Raw genomic sequence first — 20,608 nt, 5'->3', positions numbered from 1 at the left:
CTGTCTGCGATGCAGAAGTGATAGGCCCATAAACTCAGCTTAATCACGGGAGATTCCAATAATCTTGAAGACCTTGGTTGCCATGGCATCATTTCCACGGTGAGGCCACTTACTCTGGTTCAGGAAACCTTATTTTGTTTTTTGAACAAGGATATGAATTGCCAAATTTCAGCTATTCACGGTTTGTCCAACTACATATGGTAATATTTGTCTGCATCTGTAAGGTTTGCATTTCTGAAGGTTGGAGTTTGACTGACTTGTGTCATCATTCGGCTTGTTTATCTCTGGCTTTTCAAAGCAAGGCTGATCTTTACGAGGAAAGCAATATGGAACATGTTCAAACATCTCCCTTCTTTTGGGGGCAGGCATGGAACAGACACAGGAATCCAGGCGTGAATATTTGTGCTGGGCATCTCACGCAGGCGGAAAGCGATCTTCTCCACACTCGAGCCTTAAGAAACGAACCTTCAGACCTTTCGTCCCGGAGATGTCTCGATGGAGAAACGACATTGTCCTCATGTGCCCGTGCGAGTAAATGAGTTTGCCGGATTTTTCTGAATAACGATAACCGAGGATTCTCGTATTATCTTCCTCCTCCTTATCCCTTTTAACAATGAGACCGTGACTTTCCAATCGCATCATGGTTGTATGCGAGCTCTTCACTCCCTGTAAGTTAACCCACCATGCGACGTCGACTGGCGTCTCGTGTACATGGTATATGGAATGAAAAGGTAATTTAGAAATTACCAAAGGTCACAGAAATATTAATCGAGTCGAGTAATCTCTACCTCTCGAGAATAGGCCTCAAACGGCAAGTCGTTTTGGATTTGACAAGATCCGGGTGAACATTTGTAACGATGAACACCGTCAGCTCATCGGTGCATTATTTAAAAAAAAAATTAATTACATTTTAATCATCTTTTTTGAAACCCACTTTAATCATTTAATAAATAAAACGTCCCTTGACGAGATCGTTAAAAGTGATTTCCAATGTCATTGGATTTGTACTTTTGGAATGAAACATTAGCATTTGACAGACATATCATTTGGCTAAGGGTCCATGAGTACACGTGATGTATGTTGAGTTCAAATTGTTTTTCCATCAATAAATAACTGTTGTTGTTCGTCTTTCGGCTGCTCCCGTTAGGGGTCGCCACAGCGGATCATCCGTTACGATCTGCATATTGATTTGGCACAGGTTTTACGCCGGATGCCCTTCCTGACGCAACCCTGGTCACCTCTTTCGACACAGGGATAAGGATTGGGTTTCACCATGATTCCAGGCTGCCCTACACCCTCTCATAGTGCGCGGCCCAATGCAGAGCTCCTGTCCTCAAGCGATCCTCCAACCCAAGCCTCTGAGTAGCCGGATTACAGGCGCACGCCACTACGCCCGGTCATCAATAAATAACTGCTGAGGTCAAATTAAAAAAATCCCAATTTGCCTTGCCACAAGGGTTTTCCCTATTTTAGTTGTTGTGGTTTAGTTTGCCATGACAGTTGGTGGAACGGTAATGTTGTTAGTGATTTTAAAAATCTATATTTTAAAAAGATTTTTCCTTCCAGCAGTGATGCTGCAACCTTGTAGTTGCTCCAGGATTGTACGATGGCATCTCTGACATCCTTCTCAGCACGCATAAAGCACGACGAGAAACGATACACACCAAAATGACGGCCTTCTGATGAGACTGCTGCAACAGTTGCCCACTGTAGACCACGGTGATAGACCGCTTTGATTTTATTATCCTTAAGATGACACCATGGGTGTTTATCAAACGAATGCAACCGAAGCCTACATCCATCTGTGAAGCTGCCAGCACCGTGGCATTAGTTGAAGACCAAAGAAAGAATCGTGCATATTTGAGTGGTTGAGGGTGATGTTGGAGCGGGCAATGGGAGACTTTTTCAAAATGACGTGTGAATGCTAACGAGGCCTTTTGTGTACGTGCCGTGTGTGCATTTTCAGTGACCTGTTTCTGCTATCCGGGGTACTTTTAACCTGCCGTTGCTAGTGCAGAATCTGTAATTGAAAGTCTTTTAAACATAATTTCTCGCCTTTAAACAAGAGTGGCAATTTCAGTATGATTAACCGTAATTGTTGTGTTCCCGGATGCAAATCGGACTTGCGGGAATATAGGAAATATGATAAATATCCGTGGATGAGATGTCGAATTCCTACCATTTCCTGTTGATGGACGTCAGTGGTGGCAGTGGATGAACACACGCACGCACGCACGCACACACACACTCTACTACTAGCTATCCCTTGTGGTCCGAGGTTGAAGTCCTTCCAGCAAAAGTGATGTTGAAGGTGATGAAATAGATGATGAAGCCGATGAGCAGCAGTCATACATGATCTCGACGTTGATGCACTCGTAGATGACTGCTGAGACCGATGCGGGGGCCGAAGCTGCGCCCATAGTCAAATGTCATCGGATGGAGGTGATGCTCTATCTGTTACCTGCATTTTTCTTCGGAATGCTACGTTCCCTCACAATGAAAAAAAAAAAAACCTCCTCGTGAACACCTTGTCCTCCATCCACTCTGATCAGCAGGCATTGTGTGTGTTTTTTTTTTTCCCAGGTTTTCACACTTTTTCCGCACTTCTTCTTGTTCTTCAAAACGTCTTTGAATCGTTTCTTTTGTCCGCCGGCTTTTCTCTGCTTCGGCAGCTGGGAGTGTGGGACACGTTTTGGCTGTCTTGAGTCTGGCATACGACGCAGATGACTGGTCCATCGCAGCTGGTCTTTTATTACGAAGGACTCTAATCTGCGGATGTTCGTACAGGATAAAGCTGTATTGGTGACGTGATCTGCCCATCAACTATGCAGATTGGAGTGGCGAAAGCGTTGTTTGGTTGTTGTTCTCAAGTCTTAATTAATGGAAACGCAGGATTTCAAACAACCATAAGCTACATCGGTGGATTTCATACAAGACTGGATTTATTGGTCAATGTTTGCATTTCTTGAGTGGATACTGCCGAGTGCTGAGATATGGAAAATGCTTGGAGTGGGAACGGCGCTGGAGTTTGGAGCTGGATCTTTGCAACATTGATGTTGAGGTCAAAACGAGCGTAAGTCTCAGTAAGGATTAATTTAATGAACTGCATTTCTTCAGCGGACTGGGAAAAAATGGTGCAGTAGTCTGCGTACTGCAGTTCGGATTTTTCTTATTCGTGAAACCAATAGATTCTTCACAAACCACCAAGATATTGCTCTTGACCGCCCGCCGTTCTTCTTGCACCGATCCAGCTGCGTTTGTGATGTTGCAAAGTTTCCAACGCAGCCCTTCGGAGTAAATAATTTTCTTCATATTTAAGTTTTTCACGGCTTGTTTTCTTTCATGATGCCTTTTACTTTCTTTCGTCTCGGGACGATCTGCATCCGCAATTTTCATCTTCTGAAATGGTGATCCTTCCATCAGCCATCCATGCCTCGCATGGACCTGCTTACCATGACGTCCTGACGGTCGAAGGCTCTGACGGTTATGTTATCAATGACGTGCCAATGTTTTGAACCGAGGGTGCAGATGTCTTGTACGCATTATTTTGTCGAAATAATTTCTTGGTAACAAGTCTGCGTTATGCACATTTACTGAGGACAAGGAAACCATTGTCATTTGCTTTTGCTGCTCCTTTGCTAATTACACTGCTCCACAGGGCACTGCCTTTTCCTTCCCTGACATTGAAATCACCCCAAAAATGATTTCCTCATCGTTGTGAACATTTGCGACAACTGCATTAAGAGATGCATAGAAGGCCTCCTTTACCTCGTCATCAGAGTTGACTGTTGGAACATAAGCGTTGACGAGGAAAGTGCAGCTTTCCTTTTCCCAGATACGGTGTCTTCCTTTAGGGAAGTCTGCCTGATACATCCCGCTCTCATGTATATATTAGCTGGCACAAATTTTGTGGATTTTCATGTCGTGAAGATGTCCTTTGTCAAGCCTGGTATTGGCGTAGTGGTTAGGGTGGCGGCTTGGGATCCAAAAGGTCCTGAGTTCAAGCCCCGTTGGCCGCTTGAATTAATACACACCAGGAGGTTGACTCAGCCTGTCATCCTTCCGAGGTCGGCAAAGTGAGTACCAGTGTACTGGGCCCGGTGTATGCCCCGGTTAGAATAGGTGTACCATATCCCTGTGTCGTAAGAGGCGACCAGGGTTGCGTCAGGAAGGGCATCCAGCGTAAAACATGTGCCAAATCACTATGCAGATCATAACGGATGATCTGCTGTGGTGACCCAAGAAGAAGAAGAAGATGTCCTTTGTCAAAGACTTGGCAGCCATTACTTTGTTGATATAATGACACACAGCATCGTCTTTCCGATTGCAGACGTCCAATAGTCGCAAAGCCTGCCATGTTCACAGGGGGCACTCCCGCAATGTTCAAAGCCCATTCACTGGTAGCGATCTGTCGGGCGGGGGGGTGGGTGGAACATGCCCGTCCACAATTCAGGCCCACTTAATCTGGAGTTTTGCAGTACGAGCGGCTGCAAGATTTCAGCTTTTTGGGTGAGCTGAAATCGTTCTCCAACTCTTCCCTTGTGCACAGGCCCATCCCTTTCTCTCAAGGACGTTTCCAAGTATTTTTGGCTTATTTTATAAGCTTTTTGAGCTATTTAAGATAACAATCCTTATCAAGCACACAATATATGTTAACATGCCCCTACCAACATTGCTGCTGAGCAGGTCTGTGAATGTGCGCTAACCATTCTGGGGTGGATTATGTCATTTTGTGAACATCCTGTATTCATCACCATCTCTGAACTAGTGTGACCTTCCAAATGAGGATTTATTTTTGGCGTCGAAGTACTGTGACTTCGAGATCGATAGGTGCGGACATGGTGTTTATTTATGGCCTCTGATATTATGTGATTTACTTTAGAGGGAGGAAACGTATAAATCAACAGCTTGGGTATTACAATCCAGTTGATCTCTCTGGTATTCTGCCTGAAAAGTTGAGTTCTGCCAAAACACTCTCATGGTAAGGATTACACTGGGTAGCTTGCCTTTGCCTTCCCAGCATTAGTCAGGGAAGAAATTTGTAATTTGTTCAGGGGTTCCAACGATAACCCACCTAACTCTTCAATAAATACACTGTCGAGTCTTTAATGTCCACCAACTCATTCCAGCAGACTGAACACCCAGTTTAATGTCCATTTGAGGGACGGTGCACCGAGTCATGCAACACCCAAACAATGAAACACCAATCGGCCATTTTATTGTTGGGTCAGGAATCAAATCTAGACCTACACAGTGTAAAGGTACGTGCACTAACTCTGCACCCCCCCCCCCCACAACTCCTTTGGTATTATTTTATTTAATTTAATCTTATTTATTTCTGCTGGCTCCTGGCAGGTGTATGCTTGGAGACCTCTGTACAGCATCGAGTTCCACGGCCAATGGTGATTATTCCCTTCATGCAGCATGGAGACCTCCACAGCTTTCTTCTGCGTTCCCGAATCGGTGACAATCCTTCAGTGAGTGTCCACCTCACATTCTGATCATTCTGGTTGTCGTTCCTGAAACGGAGCTCTTTTAAACCAAAACTTACGGCATTTGAAATTCGGTATGTCATATTGTATCAATGGTCCACCTTTTAAAAAGTCCCTTTACGAAGTCCACGAAGTCCCTTTACACAATAGCAGCACACATACGACAACATGTATCCGTTTCCGTGGCTGAGAAATACCCTGAACAGGTCACCACTCTGTCATAGGGAGATATAGTCTTCAAGTTGGTTCTGAAGTTGGGCATTGGCCAGGTTCCCAGTGGCCCACATCGTGGCCTACGCTTTTCAAAAGGCATCGTGGGGTAAAGCCCACCAGTGAATGCTCACATTCAGGACACCGAGCTTAACACCCGTAAAAGGGAAGGTCAGCTCATTAATACAAACAACCAAGTCGATTATTGTTGGGTTGGGAGTCAAACCCAGAATACACAGATCAAAAGCAAGTTCTACCTCTGAGCTATCCTGTTAGTTCAAATTATAATACAAGCAGAATAAACCTTCATCTCTGGTGCTTTTATTTGACAGAATAGTTATCATACAAATGGCCTCTGCCATAGCCCCTCTTCATACACTGCTCTCTCTCGCTCTCTCTCTCTCTCTCTCTCTCTCTCTCTCTCGCTTTCCCTCTCGCTCTCCCTCTCGCTCTCGCTCTCCCTCTCGCTCTCTCTCGCTCTCTCTCTCACTCGCTCTCTCGCTCCTTTGATGTTATGTCACATTTCACCTTACTTCTGCTATTTCCTGTGTCTTGGATGTTTGTTATTTTTCTTTTATTTTGTTTTCCTTTATCCTTATGTTTATCTAATCCCTCCCTTTTAGCCCCTTACCTGGAGTGGGATTGTGCCTTGTTTGGGGCAATTTCCATTAAAAAAAACAAGAGGCACATAGCCCATATTGATGCCTGTCTGATCGTGATACGTTCAGTCGTTACTTATCCAATCTCAACCATACTTGACAGGAGGACTGAGGGTCACATGATTGATGTTGTAGCGACTTCATTTGCCCCCCCCTCCTCTCCATGGGGGTTTCTGGCTTGGGCAAGATCCACGTTAACATATATATCCATGTTAAGTTGGCCAATCGTGGTGTTTTTCCAAGGCTTTAAAAGCTGATATTCAAAATCTGATACCATATTTGATCAGAACTCAACCTAAATAATTATGTTGGAATCCAGTTAAACCGGAAGAGTTTTCGGAAAACGTGGGTTTTTTTAATTATTTTTTTATTTTCCTAACCCAAAATAATTCAATAATAGGCCCTGTGGGACATGAGGTAAAACACCTCCAAACATAATTGTTATATTCACAATCATCATGACTTCCCAATAAGTTTTCTCTTCAGTGTGAAAAACTTCCTCACAAGTATTCTTTACACCTTCCACATTAAAAAAAAAAATTATTTTATTATTTCAGGAGAAATCTCGGCTGTGCTTATACACCTGATGTTTGTGAATTTCACATTAATGCTTGAAGAACATCAAAGAAATCCCACTGAACATTTCGACCCATTCATGTTTCCCACTTCATCATTGCAAATAATTAATCGGATGTAATCCAGAACTTTGTATTTATTGGAAAACCCTTTAGACCTTTGAGAACCTTTAAGATCCTTTTGTCATTTTAGACCCTTTAAATGCCGTTGGACATTTACGTCCTTTAGATCCTTTCAACCTGGAAATACCTTAAAATCCTTTAGAACCCTGAGGATTCCTAAGAACCCTTTGACTCCAGACACTACACAAACATCTATAGTCTTCTTGCAAAACACAGACTATACTTTTCTCATCAAGTAATGCACAAACTCAACTCGCCCGGAGGGTGGGTACTTTGCTCCTAATCATTCTAATAATAATAGTAATAATAATAATAATCACAACAATATCTTTCCATCTTGATACTCACTCTTCCACAAGCCGATATTTTGTATAAATGTTCAAGTTCTATTGATCAAAGTGAGCCCATTCTGATTGGGAACACACAATTTATTATTCCTTTTCTTCCTCCACAGTGTATTCCCCTGCAGTCACTGATGAAGTTCATGATAGATGCTGCAAATGGTATGGAATACCTTGCCTCAAAAAACTTCATCCACCGAGACCTGGCTGCACGCAACTGCATGTCAGTTCTGGACTTTCACAATATTCATTCTGACACTGTCTCCTTGTTCATTCTGACACCCCACCTTATTCATTCTGTCACTGCCTCCTTATTCATTCTGACACCACCTCCTTGTTCATTCTGACACCGCCTCCTTATTCATTCTGGCACTGCCTCCTTATTCATTCTGGCACCGCCTCCTCATTCATTCTGACGCCGCCTCCTCGTTCATGCTGACACCCTCTCCTCGTTCATGTTGACACCCCATTGCTCCAAAACCTCTTGTTCATTCCGACACGCCCCCACCCTCCGACCCTCCAACACTCTTGCTCGATGCGACACGCCCCTCCCCCCCCCCCCCACCAACCATCTCTTCTTTTCCCTTAAGTCCAGTTTTTGTCACGTGCATTGCAGTATATTGACCAAAGTTGCAGATTTGTTTTTGTTTATATTTTCCCCATTTCAGTTTTGTGTTGCATGAACAATGACTCATTGCAGTTTGTGTCCAATCATATTGAATCTGTTGAACAAACATAAGAGCAAAACAAAATTTGAAATTTCCAGTTATGCAAACATTCATTCCCAGGTAACCACTGTGATGGGACGATTTTTAACCTTATGAGAGTTTCTATCATCCCGATGATCAATTCTTCCTTGGATTGTCTCAAATATATTGTTGCGAATTCGCGCCCGCCGGCGTGCGAGCGGCCACGTAACTCCAATCACGGCACGTCGCCCACCGGACGGACAATTCTGTCGTGACCCTCTCGGACTCACGCCGGGAGCTAGTCACGGGTGGGCCTTTCGGCCGCACCACGATCGTGCCAATCGGCCTCCCGCGTGGGATAGGGTTGTTCGCCAAATTCGAACTACCTAAGTACCCACGCGGAGGGTAGACCGGGCGATCGCACCTCGCCGCAGGTCGACTTCGGACACGGGCCACTTAAGCGACCCATTCCGTACTATCGGGATAACCGAGCGGTGTTATCGTCGGCCTCGACGGTTCCGATTAATTATCGGGCGTATTAAGCCCACGACCAACCCTTTACGTGAAGCAAGATGGAGATTCAATTACAGAAAAGACGAAGCGAAACGGGAAAAACAGTTCAACATAATGCACATTTATTCCGCGGCAAACGGAAAGCACACATATACAATTACAACAATTATGCACATATATCAAATGCTACAAAAGAAACGCAACAATGCAGAGATACTACCGACTACGCGAGCACACGGCAACACTTAAACAGTTTTACTTTACAGACGGCGCCGACAACACATTTACTCAAAAGCAAAAGAAAAGGGCCACCCTCAAAGACAAGGGGACAGACGGGGCCTGTGGGCCGCGAGACGGGGTGGATCCTACCCGTGTCTTGTGATGAGCCACAAATGTGGTGGCGCGGCGGTGCCCCGACTCCGCGCTCCTTCGCGGGTTTCGTTGGCACTGCTTGGAGTGGGGTGGGAACGGGGCCCCCCCTTTTCGCACTATCTCAGCGTGGGGGGGGGAAGGGGGAATTGTTGATGCTATGGGGAAAGAGGATAGCTGGCTTGCTTGGGTCCCGCGACGAGCGACTCCACTGCGAGCTTGTCGCCGACCGCCGTCTTCCTTGCCTCGGACCCGAGCTATCCGGTCTCCTCCGCAATTCTCCTCAGCCGACTGCAGCAAACCACCTGTACGCCCTCGCCTCCCGACTCACTCCGCCCTCCAACCCGACTCGACCGCACTCCAAGCTCCAGGCTTCCCCTCTCTGCAGCTCCCCGACAGACTCCGAACCCCGGACAGACTGCGAGCTCCACTCGGCTCTCCTCTCCAGACCCGACTTGACTCTTCTCAAACTTGCCTTGACTCTTCTCAAAACTGACTCGCTGCTGCCACACTCTGCCGCTGCCACACTCTGCTCTCCAAAACTGACTAAATTCGCCCCGCGCTCAGCGCTTTATAGTCCGCAGGAGAACCCATATGCAAATTTCTGGATCAGAACGAGCTCGGGGGTGGAGCCACGCTCGCCCATTGGACGGAGGAAAAAGGGGCGTGAGTCTCCCCTGATCCAAGAATTTGCATATCCCGATTCTACACCGACGCGCCTGGAGGCGGGGCCAAACCGCCCCGCGCTTGCTGATTGGACGGATCAGAAGTGGGCGTGTATCATTCCTGATCCGACTTCTCCTCGGAAAGGCCGCACTTTGCACCCGTGGCTCGGCGCGCGTCCCGCACGAGGCCAGGACAGCCTGACGCTCGGTGCCCACAAGCGGTGCGGGAATGGCCGCAGAAGGAGAGGCGAAGGTGGTGGAGGGTTTAAAGTGCTGGTCCATGGCCATGGTGACGTTTGGAATGGCGGTGATGCGATGTTTGCGGGAGCGAGTTGTGAAGGTAAAGGTCGTGGCTGTTGGCGTTGTTGTTGTTGTGAAGCGGCGTTGCGGTTGGTGGTTGTTGTGTGATGGCGGTTGAGACGTGGTTGGTTCAAAATAAAGATAGAACAGAAAAACGGCTATCGTAAAGGGTCGCAGCCCGAATGAATCAGATTTATTCCCTCTAAACAACAGGTTTGGGGCTAACTACACATGTACTTACAGAGATATCTCACCTACAGGACCTGAATGGTGGTTTGCGAATTTTCTCAACCGCAACAATATTCCTGAAAGATTTCTGTCAAATGTTCTGTGATTGCATTTGAAAAAAGAAAAAATTGGGAGCCCAGGTTCAAATCCTCTACACCACATGTTTGTCCAAATTGTTTAATATTGTTGTTGTAATTTGTGTAAAAATACATTGATGCTTACTCATTTGGAGGGATAGTTGGAGACTAATAAGGAAACTTTGTGTCATTGACCGGTTCTGCGATTCATGAACCAGTCTTTTGTGCTGCTTTTCAGGCTACATGAGAACATGAGGGTGTGCGTGGCAGATTTTGGCCTTTCCAAGAAGATCTACAGTGGTGATTATTACAGGCAAGGCCGCATTTCTAAGATGCCAGTGAAGTGGATTGCCATCGAAAGTCTGGCTGATCGGCTTTACACGACCAAGAGTGATGTGGTGAGTCTCCTGGTGTGAAGGGACTCCTTTGAAACGAGGAATTGAACCAGAAATGTACAGAACAGCCAGATTTTGATTTCGAAACTGAAATCCTTATTCATTTTATTTATCCTTTCCTCTCTTGGCTTCCACTTTTCCTGCTTCTGCCGCTATTATTGTCGTTCCGGCCATTTTCCGTGCGTCTGATCGAGCCCAAGAGCACGACTTGTTGCACAATTACAACCGGCACAAAAGTTTGGTAATCGTGATTGCGATTGCAATTCTCATCCACCCACAACTGGAAAGTACACTTTAATTTGCAGACCGGTTTTGGGTAATTAACCACAAATATGCATTTCATCAGACTTGAGAGCAATTTGTGCTTTTCCACATTTTGCCTTTTATAAAGCCTGTGAAAGCAAACGGCCAAACCAAATTAATTCCAGGCTGTATTGGAGAGCCGAAGGTCTGAAATGAAAAATTAACCAGGTTAAGTGATTGTCCATACATTTCATTTGATCAAAACGAACCCTTTGAACCCTGAGCTCCTTGGGCTTTCGACTCCCCCACCCTGGGCTCCCTGGAGAAAAATCTGGCCACCTGGGCATATGGAGGCTTGAATATCAGCCGGTAAAACGGCCGCTAGTGTTCAAAGGGTTAAAGTCAAACGGACCGAATACAGCATTGGAGCCATCAGGAGGAACCAAGCTGTTAGGGTTGGTGAAGGAACTAGGAGGAACTAGGTGAAGATGGAGTCACAAGGAGGAAACTGGAAAAGATTCGGGTTTTGGCTGCTCCTCCTCTGCCCTCAAACCCATGCAGGCGCAGCCAAGTGAACCTCACAAAAATAATCTGCGAGAGTTCACCTCTCCATAGATGCGTACACAAAGAAGGAAATTGAGAATGAAAGACCAAAACGCATAACAAAAACGCATGGATTTGTTTGTAAAAGTTTTGATTGTACACATCACTTGTTCCTCTCGTTCACTTACTGTACTTTGTTCCTTCTTTTCTGGCTGGCACCTTGGAGGTTGGCCATCTGCTGTTTGTTGAGCTACTGACAAGTTAAAAGTTTGTGAAAAGTTGGTGATTCTCACTCTTTCATGATTTAATTTTTATATTCATTTTATAACCTTTTGTTTGAATGCTAAGTTAGACACTTTCAATGGAGATATATTAAATGTTGAACACTCATCACTTTACCGTCATTCAACAATTTTCATGTTGTAATTCAGACCTAAATTCACTACGACTACTACTATGACTACGACGACTGTCCTTTAATGGCAACAATATACTCCCACCGTCTTTGTGGGGTCAGATAAGGAGGAGGTTTAGCCAAAGTCTTTCCAGATTGGGCAGGAATTTGTAATTTGTTCAGGTTGCCGGTGATAACTCATCTACTCTTCATGAAAGACGGTGATCTCCAACATCGACGAGCTAATGCCAGCAGATGGGTCACCCAGCTTAATGTCCATCACAAGGACAGTACACCTTGTGATTCAACACCCTCACCAATCCAACAGCTGTCATGTCAGGAATTGAACCCGCATTGAACAGCTCAAAAGTTAGTGTGGTACTTCTATCCCATCCTGTCGGACTACTCAGGCCAAAGTATACTTGCGTTAAATGGAGCACCATTTGATGTGATTCCATCCGAATGTAACCTGAAAACTGAACATCCAGTGGTTTTCTAGTTTAAAATCGATTGCAGTTATTATTTTGCTTATTGAAGCAAAACCTTTGGCATATAATTTTGATGAAAATATAATTTCCCAAAAACCACTTGGCGAGCTGCAGCGTCACCTACTGGTGTATTCGAGCAACGCAAGTTCAAATTTGAAGTTGTTTAAGTTCATGAGGATATTTTGTTGCAAGATATTTCTTATTAATGCAAGATCACAGTCTTTGCTTGTTTTTAGGAGCAAAAAGTGAAAACTCTTGCTGTTGGTTATGCTGTTTTGGAAAACAAAATGTAACACACAGTTCCCATTGATGGTGAACTATTTCAAATGTTGTGCATTGGACACGCATCTTCCTTCTCATTCACATGATTCCCGTTTGTGTCCTTTCGTTTAGTGCTCTGTGAGCAACTGCGTTTTACACCACGCTCGCACACCACTCCACTCCACGCCTTTGTCTTTGCATTCTCTCGGTAAATCCACATCACACACATCTGATATTCATACTGCAAGAGTATAAGCATTGCTCACTAATATATCTGCACCATTTATATCGTGCATGATCTCGTGATCCCATTGCATTCCCTGGTGGCACAATCGCATGCCCCCCCCCTGCAGTCCCTTTGCATGCCCCCCGCAGTCCCTTTGCACTACCCCCCTCCCCGGTCCCTTTGCACTCCCCCCTTCCACGGTCCCTTTGCACTCCCCCCTCCATGGTCCCTTTGCACTCCCCCGCCCTCCACGGTCCCATTGCACCCCCCGCGGTCTCGTTGCACCCCCCGCAGTCCCGTTGCACCCCCCGCGGTCCCGTTGCACCCCCCGCGGTCCCGTTGCACCCCCCCCGCGGTCCCGTTGCACCCTCCCCCACGGTCCCGTTGCACTCCCCCCACGGTCCCGTTGCACTCCCCCCACGGTCCCGTTGCACTCCCCCCACGGTCCCGTTGCACTCCCCCCACGGTCCCGTTGCACTCCCCCCACGGTCCCGTTGCACTCCCCCCACGGTCCCGTTGCACTCCCCCCCCCCCCACGGTCCCGTTGCACTCCCCCACGGTCCCTTTGCACTCCCCCGTGGTCCTGTTGCACTCCCCCCGCCGTCCCTTTGCACTCCCCCCTCCCGGTCCCTTTGCACTCCCCCCTCCCCGGTCCCTTTGCACTCCCCCTCCCCGGTCCCTTTGCACTCCCCCTCCCCGGTCCCTTTGCACTCCCCCTTCCACGGTCCCTTTGCACTCCCCCCTCCACGGTCCCTTTGCACTTCCCCCCTCCACGGTCCCTTTGCACCCCTCCCATGGTCGCTTTGCACTCCCCCGTGGTCCCGTTGCACTCCCCCCGCGGTCCCTTTGTACTCCCCTCACCCCCACGGTCCCTTTGCACTTCCCCCCCCCACCCCCACGGTCCCTTTGCACTCTCCTCGCGGTCCCTTTGCACTCTCCCCGCGGTCCCTTTGCACCCTCTTGTGGTGGATATGTATAACACAAATGGCCATGACATACATGTCGGTGTTCAATGTGTGCACTATTTGTCTGCATTTCTACACCGTGTTCATCTTTCGACATTTTGTTTTTCAGTCTGCACTATTTGGGGTTGTTAATCCGACTATTTTCTCGCACTTATTGGTGTTTTTTTATTTGCTCCCCTCTTTTGCACGATGCAAATCTCTCCCTGAAAGTATATCCTGATCTTGTGTACTCGCTCACTTCTTCCTTTTTCCATTTTTCCTTTCACACGTGAAGTTGTTTATCATTGTCTGTTAGTTTTTGCTTCACTTGTATGTGACACGGGTACATTTTTACTTCCTGCTTCAGAATGATTTGTGCACTTGATAAAGATAAGTTAAATTATTGGGGTTCCTCAAAGCTGCTTCACGGACCGCTTCAACGTTTTCTCATGATCTTACGCATCCTCGGACAACCAGGCTTTGAACAATTAAGATTTTGTATTGTCCTGTGAGACTTAAATGTCTTCATCAATCGAAAAAGAGCACACTTATCTGGGGCTTATCTGGTCTCAAACTTTTTTGTGAATCATGTTTGAGTCTGTTTGAATGACTTTGCGGCAAAGTAAGACACCACAATAAAGATCCTTTGTTCAATTGTCTGCCATCTTCAAAATTAAAAGTTTGACGCTGACGTTTGCAGTTTGTTTTTTTTCTGCCGCACGATGCTTCATCCAAACCTGCAAAAGAAAAATAATTGCATTAAAACATCAAAATTTCACATACGTAACTCTAATAGGGTTGCGTGTTGTTTTGAAACACCCCATACCTTGTTTAGAATCTGAGCTTTTGATTGATTCCATTATGTTGGTTACTATTTTATTCTCCATGTCCTCAATTTCTATGAAAATCGAACTGTATTTGCTGATTATTATCTATGGTGACCGTACCTTTTCAGTGGTCATTTGGTGTAACCATGTGGGAGATCGTGACGCGAGGTCAGATGCCCTATCCGGGAATCCAAAATCACGAGATCTACGATTACTTGCAGCAGGGTTACCGTCTCAAACAGCCATCTGATTGCCTCGATGACCTGTAAGCCGGCTTTTGCTACTGAGCGACATTTGTGCTCTGCACCTGTGAGATTGATCATAATCAGGATTGTTTTATTTTTATAAACTGGAAATCATATTTGGCCTCAATTGTAAATTTAAACCAGGGATCTGGATTGTAAGTTGGGATTTGGAGAAAGTGTCCCCACGTTGTGAGGCATGTTCAATTCCATCCATCCATTGGGACTATACTCTGCGCAGAGCGTTGGTGCTCCCAAAGCGGTCTCCTGGGCTATTGGGCACAATCCTGGACGGGTCGCCACTCCGACACACGATACCAGCAAGCTGGCACTCATTTTGCCGACCTCGGAAGGATGACAGGCTAAGTCAACCCCACCTGGTATTAATTCAACAGCCGAGTAGGATTTGAACTCAGGATCCTTGGATCCCAAGCCCACCACCATAACCATTAACCAATACCAGGCATATGTTCAATTGCCATGAAATTTCACCACCAGCAACATTTTAAAAACTAAATAATAAGGTTGTCTTCACTGTGCTGTTTTGAGATAAAAACGAAGATAATCCAGCTGACAACATGGAAGCCACCAAACATTGTTTGCTTGTTCATGATAAACGTGGCTAATGAGTTACAAAAGTACAAAGTTTGTCCAAACTTATGCCAAAGTTTCTTCGTTTTTTTTTTTTGCAAAGAAAAGACATATCTTTTGACAAATTATTTTTGTTCAACCGAATGATCATACAAAGATCATCATAATTTAAAATTTAAAATCTGATGATCGATCAATGGAGAGATCTCAAAAAGCCAAAATTATCTATTTTGCTCTATTACCCCGTGTGGGCGAATCAAAAAGTGGGGTTAATCAATTGATTCATTTTGTCTGTCTGTCTCTGCAATCGTCAGTTTACGATCGAGGAACAGCTACATTTCAATTGAATGTTATATTTTGAGCACTAATCACAACATTAATCAGAAAACGAACCTGAAGTTTAGCACTATATTGGCTCTGAATTTGGCAAATTGTACAGAATCTTGTCCTGAAAGTGCACCCGCACAGAGGAGGAAAGTGATTGTTTTTTTTTGTTGTTTTTTAAGTCTCTGTCTTGTATTCAAACCAAATTGGAAATCATTCCAAACAGGAAACTCAGTTTTTTAGGCATATCATAAACAACAAACAGGCAAGAATTATGTAACACGTTTTATTTATTTATTTATTTATTTGTATACCATGTCAAGGCTCATGTGAGAGCTAACACACAGAACATATCACAAGAGGGGTGGGAGAGAGGAGCACAAAATATTGGGGAACAAAGACATTCGGATATCTGTGGAAGGGTGACATGTGGCGGGGTACACGGGGGTAAACAAGATGGTACGACAGGGACTTTCAGGAAGGAACACAGGGAACTTGAATGAGGTGGGTTTGGGGTGGATTAACGGGGGTAGATGATATCAAGATTTTGGATGCGGAAAACTATGGGATGGTGGTGAACAGTTGTTTTGAAGACCTGGAGGGAAAAGTGGGATTGAAGAGAGTGTGGGAGTTTGTTCCTGAGGTGGGAATAAAGAGGAATGAAAGAGTGAAGGTGAGCAGTGATTCTTGATTTTGTCAGTTTCACCAGAAGGGGGGTTTTGGAACCAGAGGAACCTTGAGTGCCCTGTGGAAATATAGGGGGACAGAGTGGGGGGGGGGGCAAGGCCGGAGAGGAGAGACGGTCGAAGACAGAAAGACCACCGACCTGTCTCCGGTGAGAGAGTGAGAGACCTAAAGACTCGGCTTCATCGTGGGAGATACCAATGATCCTAAAAGCCTTGGTTTCCACAGCGTGAAGTTGAGCTAGTTGTGAGGCAGGAGCACCAGCCCAGAGGGGAGAGCAGTACTCAATCAGGCTGTGGCGGAAAGCTTTGTAAGTGGTTAGAAACTCATGTGTGCCAAGGAAGGACTTTGCACGACGTAAGATGCCCAGTCAGCGACTGGCTTTGGAGGCCAGCTTGGGGATGTGGCTTTCCCAGGAAAGATCGTGGAAGATGGAGAGACTCAAAAGTTATGCTAAAACTAGGTGGATGAGTTGGTTAGGTGGTGAGAACCAGCTGATTCGATTTAAATTCAGGTCCGCATCTAGATGCGGCCTATCGGTGGGACACAAAACGTAAAATGTTCAACCTGGCAGAGGTATGCGCTCTATCAAGTTTGTTTCACAGAATAACCATATTTTGCATTCATTCAGTGGCATTGATGTAAAAGTCCATCACATAATTTATATCATTTAGAGTTCTCTGAATTTTTATTGTGTTTATGAAATGCTCAAAAGACACCCAACTTTTGATGTTTCATATATATATATGTGTACACACACACACACACACACACACACACACACACACACACACACACACACACACACACACACACACACACACACACACACACACACACACACACACACACACACACACACACACACACACACACACACACACACACACACACACACACACACACACACACACACACACACACACACACACACACACCACAAAGATCCCGATTTTTTAACACTGTCATTCTTTGCGAAAACCCTCTTTAGATACGCCATTATGAGCAGCTGCTGGCACGTCAATCCCAGTGAGCGATCCTCGTTTGACAAGCTACGGCGACAGCTGGAAGACCTCCTGAAGTCGTTGCCTGAGATTATCTATGTCAACACCGAAGATATGCCTCCTGGAGCTGCCGGAGGGTTGCTGGACCCTTCAAAAGAAGCTGATCATGGATTAGAGAACGGGGCAAAACTTCCTGAAGATTGGATGGTCTTCGCTGATGTGCACTGTGGGGTAGACGAGCCTGAGAAGCGCTATGTTGTGCCACCATCTTCAGAGTTGCAGCACAACAAACGAGCCATCACATCTGATGAAGAATTTGTGTGAACGTTACCGAAGAGTTAAAAAGTTTGTTTTTCTTCCACTCGTGCTATTTCTCTTTCGTTCGGTGTCCTCTTCCCAAGTATTTGCTCGTGTTTCCACTGCACAGACTGTGCTAAAGAACCCATCAAATTGCAGCTCCTTTGTGTTATTTTGCACTTCGTCTCTTGTACTGTCACCCGCTTTTGGCGAGTCTTTATTTTGTGGACATTTGATATCGTCGAACTTCATGTTGATGTTGAGGCACAATATTGTCACTGTCTGTGGGATTTGGTCGAACATTCTCTTTTCTGAAGCCAGGATGGGCGTATGAAGTAAATCATCACTTCAAAGTGAAGGAACCACCAACTCGTATACCTGCCCATCAGGCGAGGCTCAGGTCCGACCTTTCGATCACCGAGTGGTCTTTGTTCGGGACTATGCAGGTATCATGTCGGGTGTTAGCTAACCCAAAAAGGGTTTGCACGCCTTACTGTGATTATGCAGATGGTGAGATATTTCCCCCTCCCTCATTTCCTTTTCGGAGGGTGCTTAATGTCTGGTGCACGGTTTCTGTGCAATCCCATGTCAAGACCACTTGGTCGAAACGCCTGACTTGAGCTTTGCCCTGCTGGGCAATGATGCATATTGTTAGTGGTGCCTTCATTTTTAAGCATGGATCTTTCGAATTACAACCATTTTTTTTTGATGTAAATAATTAAGTTTGAGTTCAAGGAAAAAGACGACTTTATTCCAACATCCAAACACAGTGACCTTCCTTCTGTTTAAAAAGAGAGCAAAAGCACAATTGTCAACTATTTATGTTGGTGTTGCAGATAACGACGAAGAGTACCAGTCCACTGTCACAACAGAGGTCATTGGTTCAAATTCAGCTGAATGCAGCAATAGCAAGAATTTAGATTCTGAGCTTCTGAAAAGTGAACTCGTTTCAGGAGAATTGCCATGTAGATATGAGATTATGAGTAAAACCCCAATCGGCTTGTGATTGGCCTTCACCAATGCTAATCTGCCTGCTCTGCCTTTTCTGATATACTTGTGGTGCTAATCCACATACTATGGTTTGCCTTTTCATTTCCTCGGGTTATCTGGGGGTCGGCACAAAAATGCTCCCCAAAAAATCAGTGCTGCCCAACGTCCCCCTTACAAACAAGGAAAACTGAATAAATGAATAAATAAAAAAGTTTGAACACTAGTGTAAATGCCGACATAATTTGGAGCTCAAATCAGGTCGCGTCATGACTCATTTTGGTAGTTAATGAGCCGTTTTTAAAATTGCTAATCTTCATTGCATTTTGATGCCTTTCTTAATAAGCCAGGTACTTGTAATATAATATATATATTCTCCTAGCAGCAAAAAGCTTCACTGTGCGAAAAGCAGACAGATTGTGCATCGCCTCCAGCCATGCTACGGTCTTGGGACCAATCTGCACGCGCGGCACCCTAAATCCAGATGAAGTGCCTTTTTCAGCACTTCCCCATAAACTCGTGTGCAGGGTTTTTCGTAATTCTGTATATATTTCTTACAATTACCGATCGTTTGGTCTTGCACCCAGGAAGTTTCCCCAGCACGTGCTGGTTGCGGCTTTAACCACTTGAATAGACTACATGTCAAAGTTTGTTCCTTTGAAACTTTCAACGCATGAAACCCCCGTCCCATGAATTTACAGCATTTCAAAAAAACCAGCATATTGTGTTCTCTTGTAAAAGTCGTTACATTACTGCGTGCACATTTACTTTTTAAACTTTCATTCCGCTGGATTTACTTGTACATGAGATTAAATGACGTATGTATTTTGTATATTTCGTCACGGTAACTGCCCATCCTATATGAATGTATTTTTGAAGGGATTTAAAATAAATAGATAAAAACACATAGATTGTACTAAAAACCAACTCCTGCTAAGGTTTTGTGAATAAAAGTTCGAAATTGAAATAAAATATTGATTATTCATTTGGTCTTCCAATGGTTTTGTCTGAATGGGACACGATGTATGAGAAAGGATCAGTAAGTTTGTGGCCGAATATTTTTTGAATAACATTTATAATATGGACTTTATATTTACCTCCGCTACTGAAAGTGGACGGAGGTTGTTTTCACAGCCCTGTCTGTGTCTGTTTGTCTGTGAACAGGATATCTCAAAAGGTTATCGACGGATTCGGGTGAAACTTGGTGGACAGGTTGGGTGTGTGACGAGGACGAAGTGATTCGATTTTGATGAAGATCCGAATCCAGATATGAGAATTTTGTTAAATGATTAAATTGAATTTTCACAATTGAGAGATGCAGCCAAATATGATTATATATAAACGATATCTCAAAAATTTAAGGACATATTAGAACAAAACGAGGTGGATGAGTGAGTTAAGTGACGTGAAGGAGCCGATTAGATGTTGGTTCAGGTCCGGATTCAAATCTGGATTATCAGTAGGATCCAAAGCGTAAACTGTTCAGCCGAGCAGAGGTAGGGTATGAGCTCTCGTGTGTCATTCGAGGTTTAATATCATTGTCTCACAGCAATTTTAACAGAATCGAATGTGTATTCACTGATTGATCCAGTGTGCGATGTAAACCATCAGAATAACATAAAACTGGATTCATATTGGGGATGGTTCGACTCAAATACTCAATTGGTCAAAGGTACCCCATACCCTGACCGTCAGTTTGTTACTATGCTGGGGGATTATTTATTAATTTATTTTTGGCTGAGGGGTGGTGGGTTGGCTTCCGTTCAAGGTCAAAGTTTGTGGAAGAGCAAGCAAGTGCACTGAACAGATCAAGAGAGAGAGAGAACGAGAGAACGAGAGAACGAGAGAACGAACAGTGGGGTTGAAGGATAAAATAGAGGGAGACTTGGACAAAGAATGGGTGTGGGGAGGAATGAG

At 45.0% G+C, this 20,608-nt stretch overlaps 1 protein-coding gene across 2 annotated transcripts in view; it reads left to right on the top strand.

Moving 5' to 3' along the window:
- LOC147014725 (tyrosine-protein kinase receptor UFO-like) overlaps positions 1-19,676 on the top strand; it is a 72,637-nt gene extending 52,961 nt beyond the window's left edge. For both annotated transcript variants that reach the window (XM_085852898.1, XM_085852897.1), the window contains 5 exons: positions 5,356-5,477; positions 7,514-7,623; positions 10,480-10,639; positions 14,691-14,827; positions 17,395-19,676. In XM_085852898.1, coding sequence (XP_085709024.1) covers positions 5,356-5,477; positions 7,514-7,623; positions 10,480-10,639; positions 14,691-14,827; positions 17,395-17,731 — 866 coding nt within the window. In that variant the 3' untranslated portion in view covers positions 17,732-19,676. The remainder of the gene's footprint in view (positions 1-5,355; positions 5,478-7,513; positions 7,624-10,479; positions 10,640-14,690; positions 14,828-17,394) is intronic.
- The last annotated feature ends 932 nt before the right edge of the window (positions 19,677-20,608 follow it).

Source organism: Eptatretus burgeri, chromosome 13 (assembly GCF_056783735.1).
Source record: "Eptatretus burgeri isolate ZD-2024b chromosome 13, Ebu_testis_v1, whole genome shotgun sequence".
Lineage (NCBI taxonomy): Eukaryota > Metazoa > Chordata > Myxini > Myxiniformes > Myxinidae > Eptatretus > Eptatretus burgeri.
The sequence above is the reverse complement of the archived record's forward strand: the minus strand, read 5'-3'. Positions and strand labels throughout refer to the sequence as shown.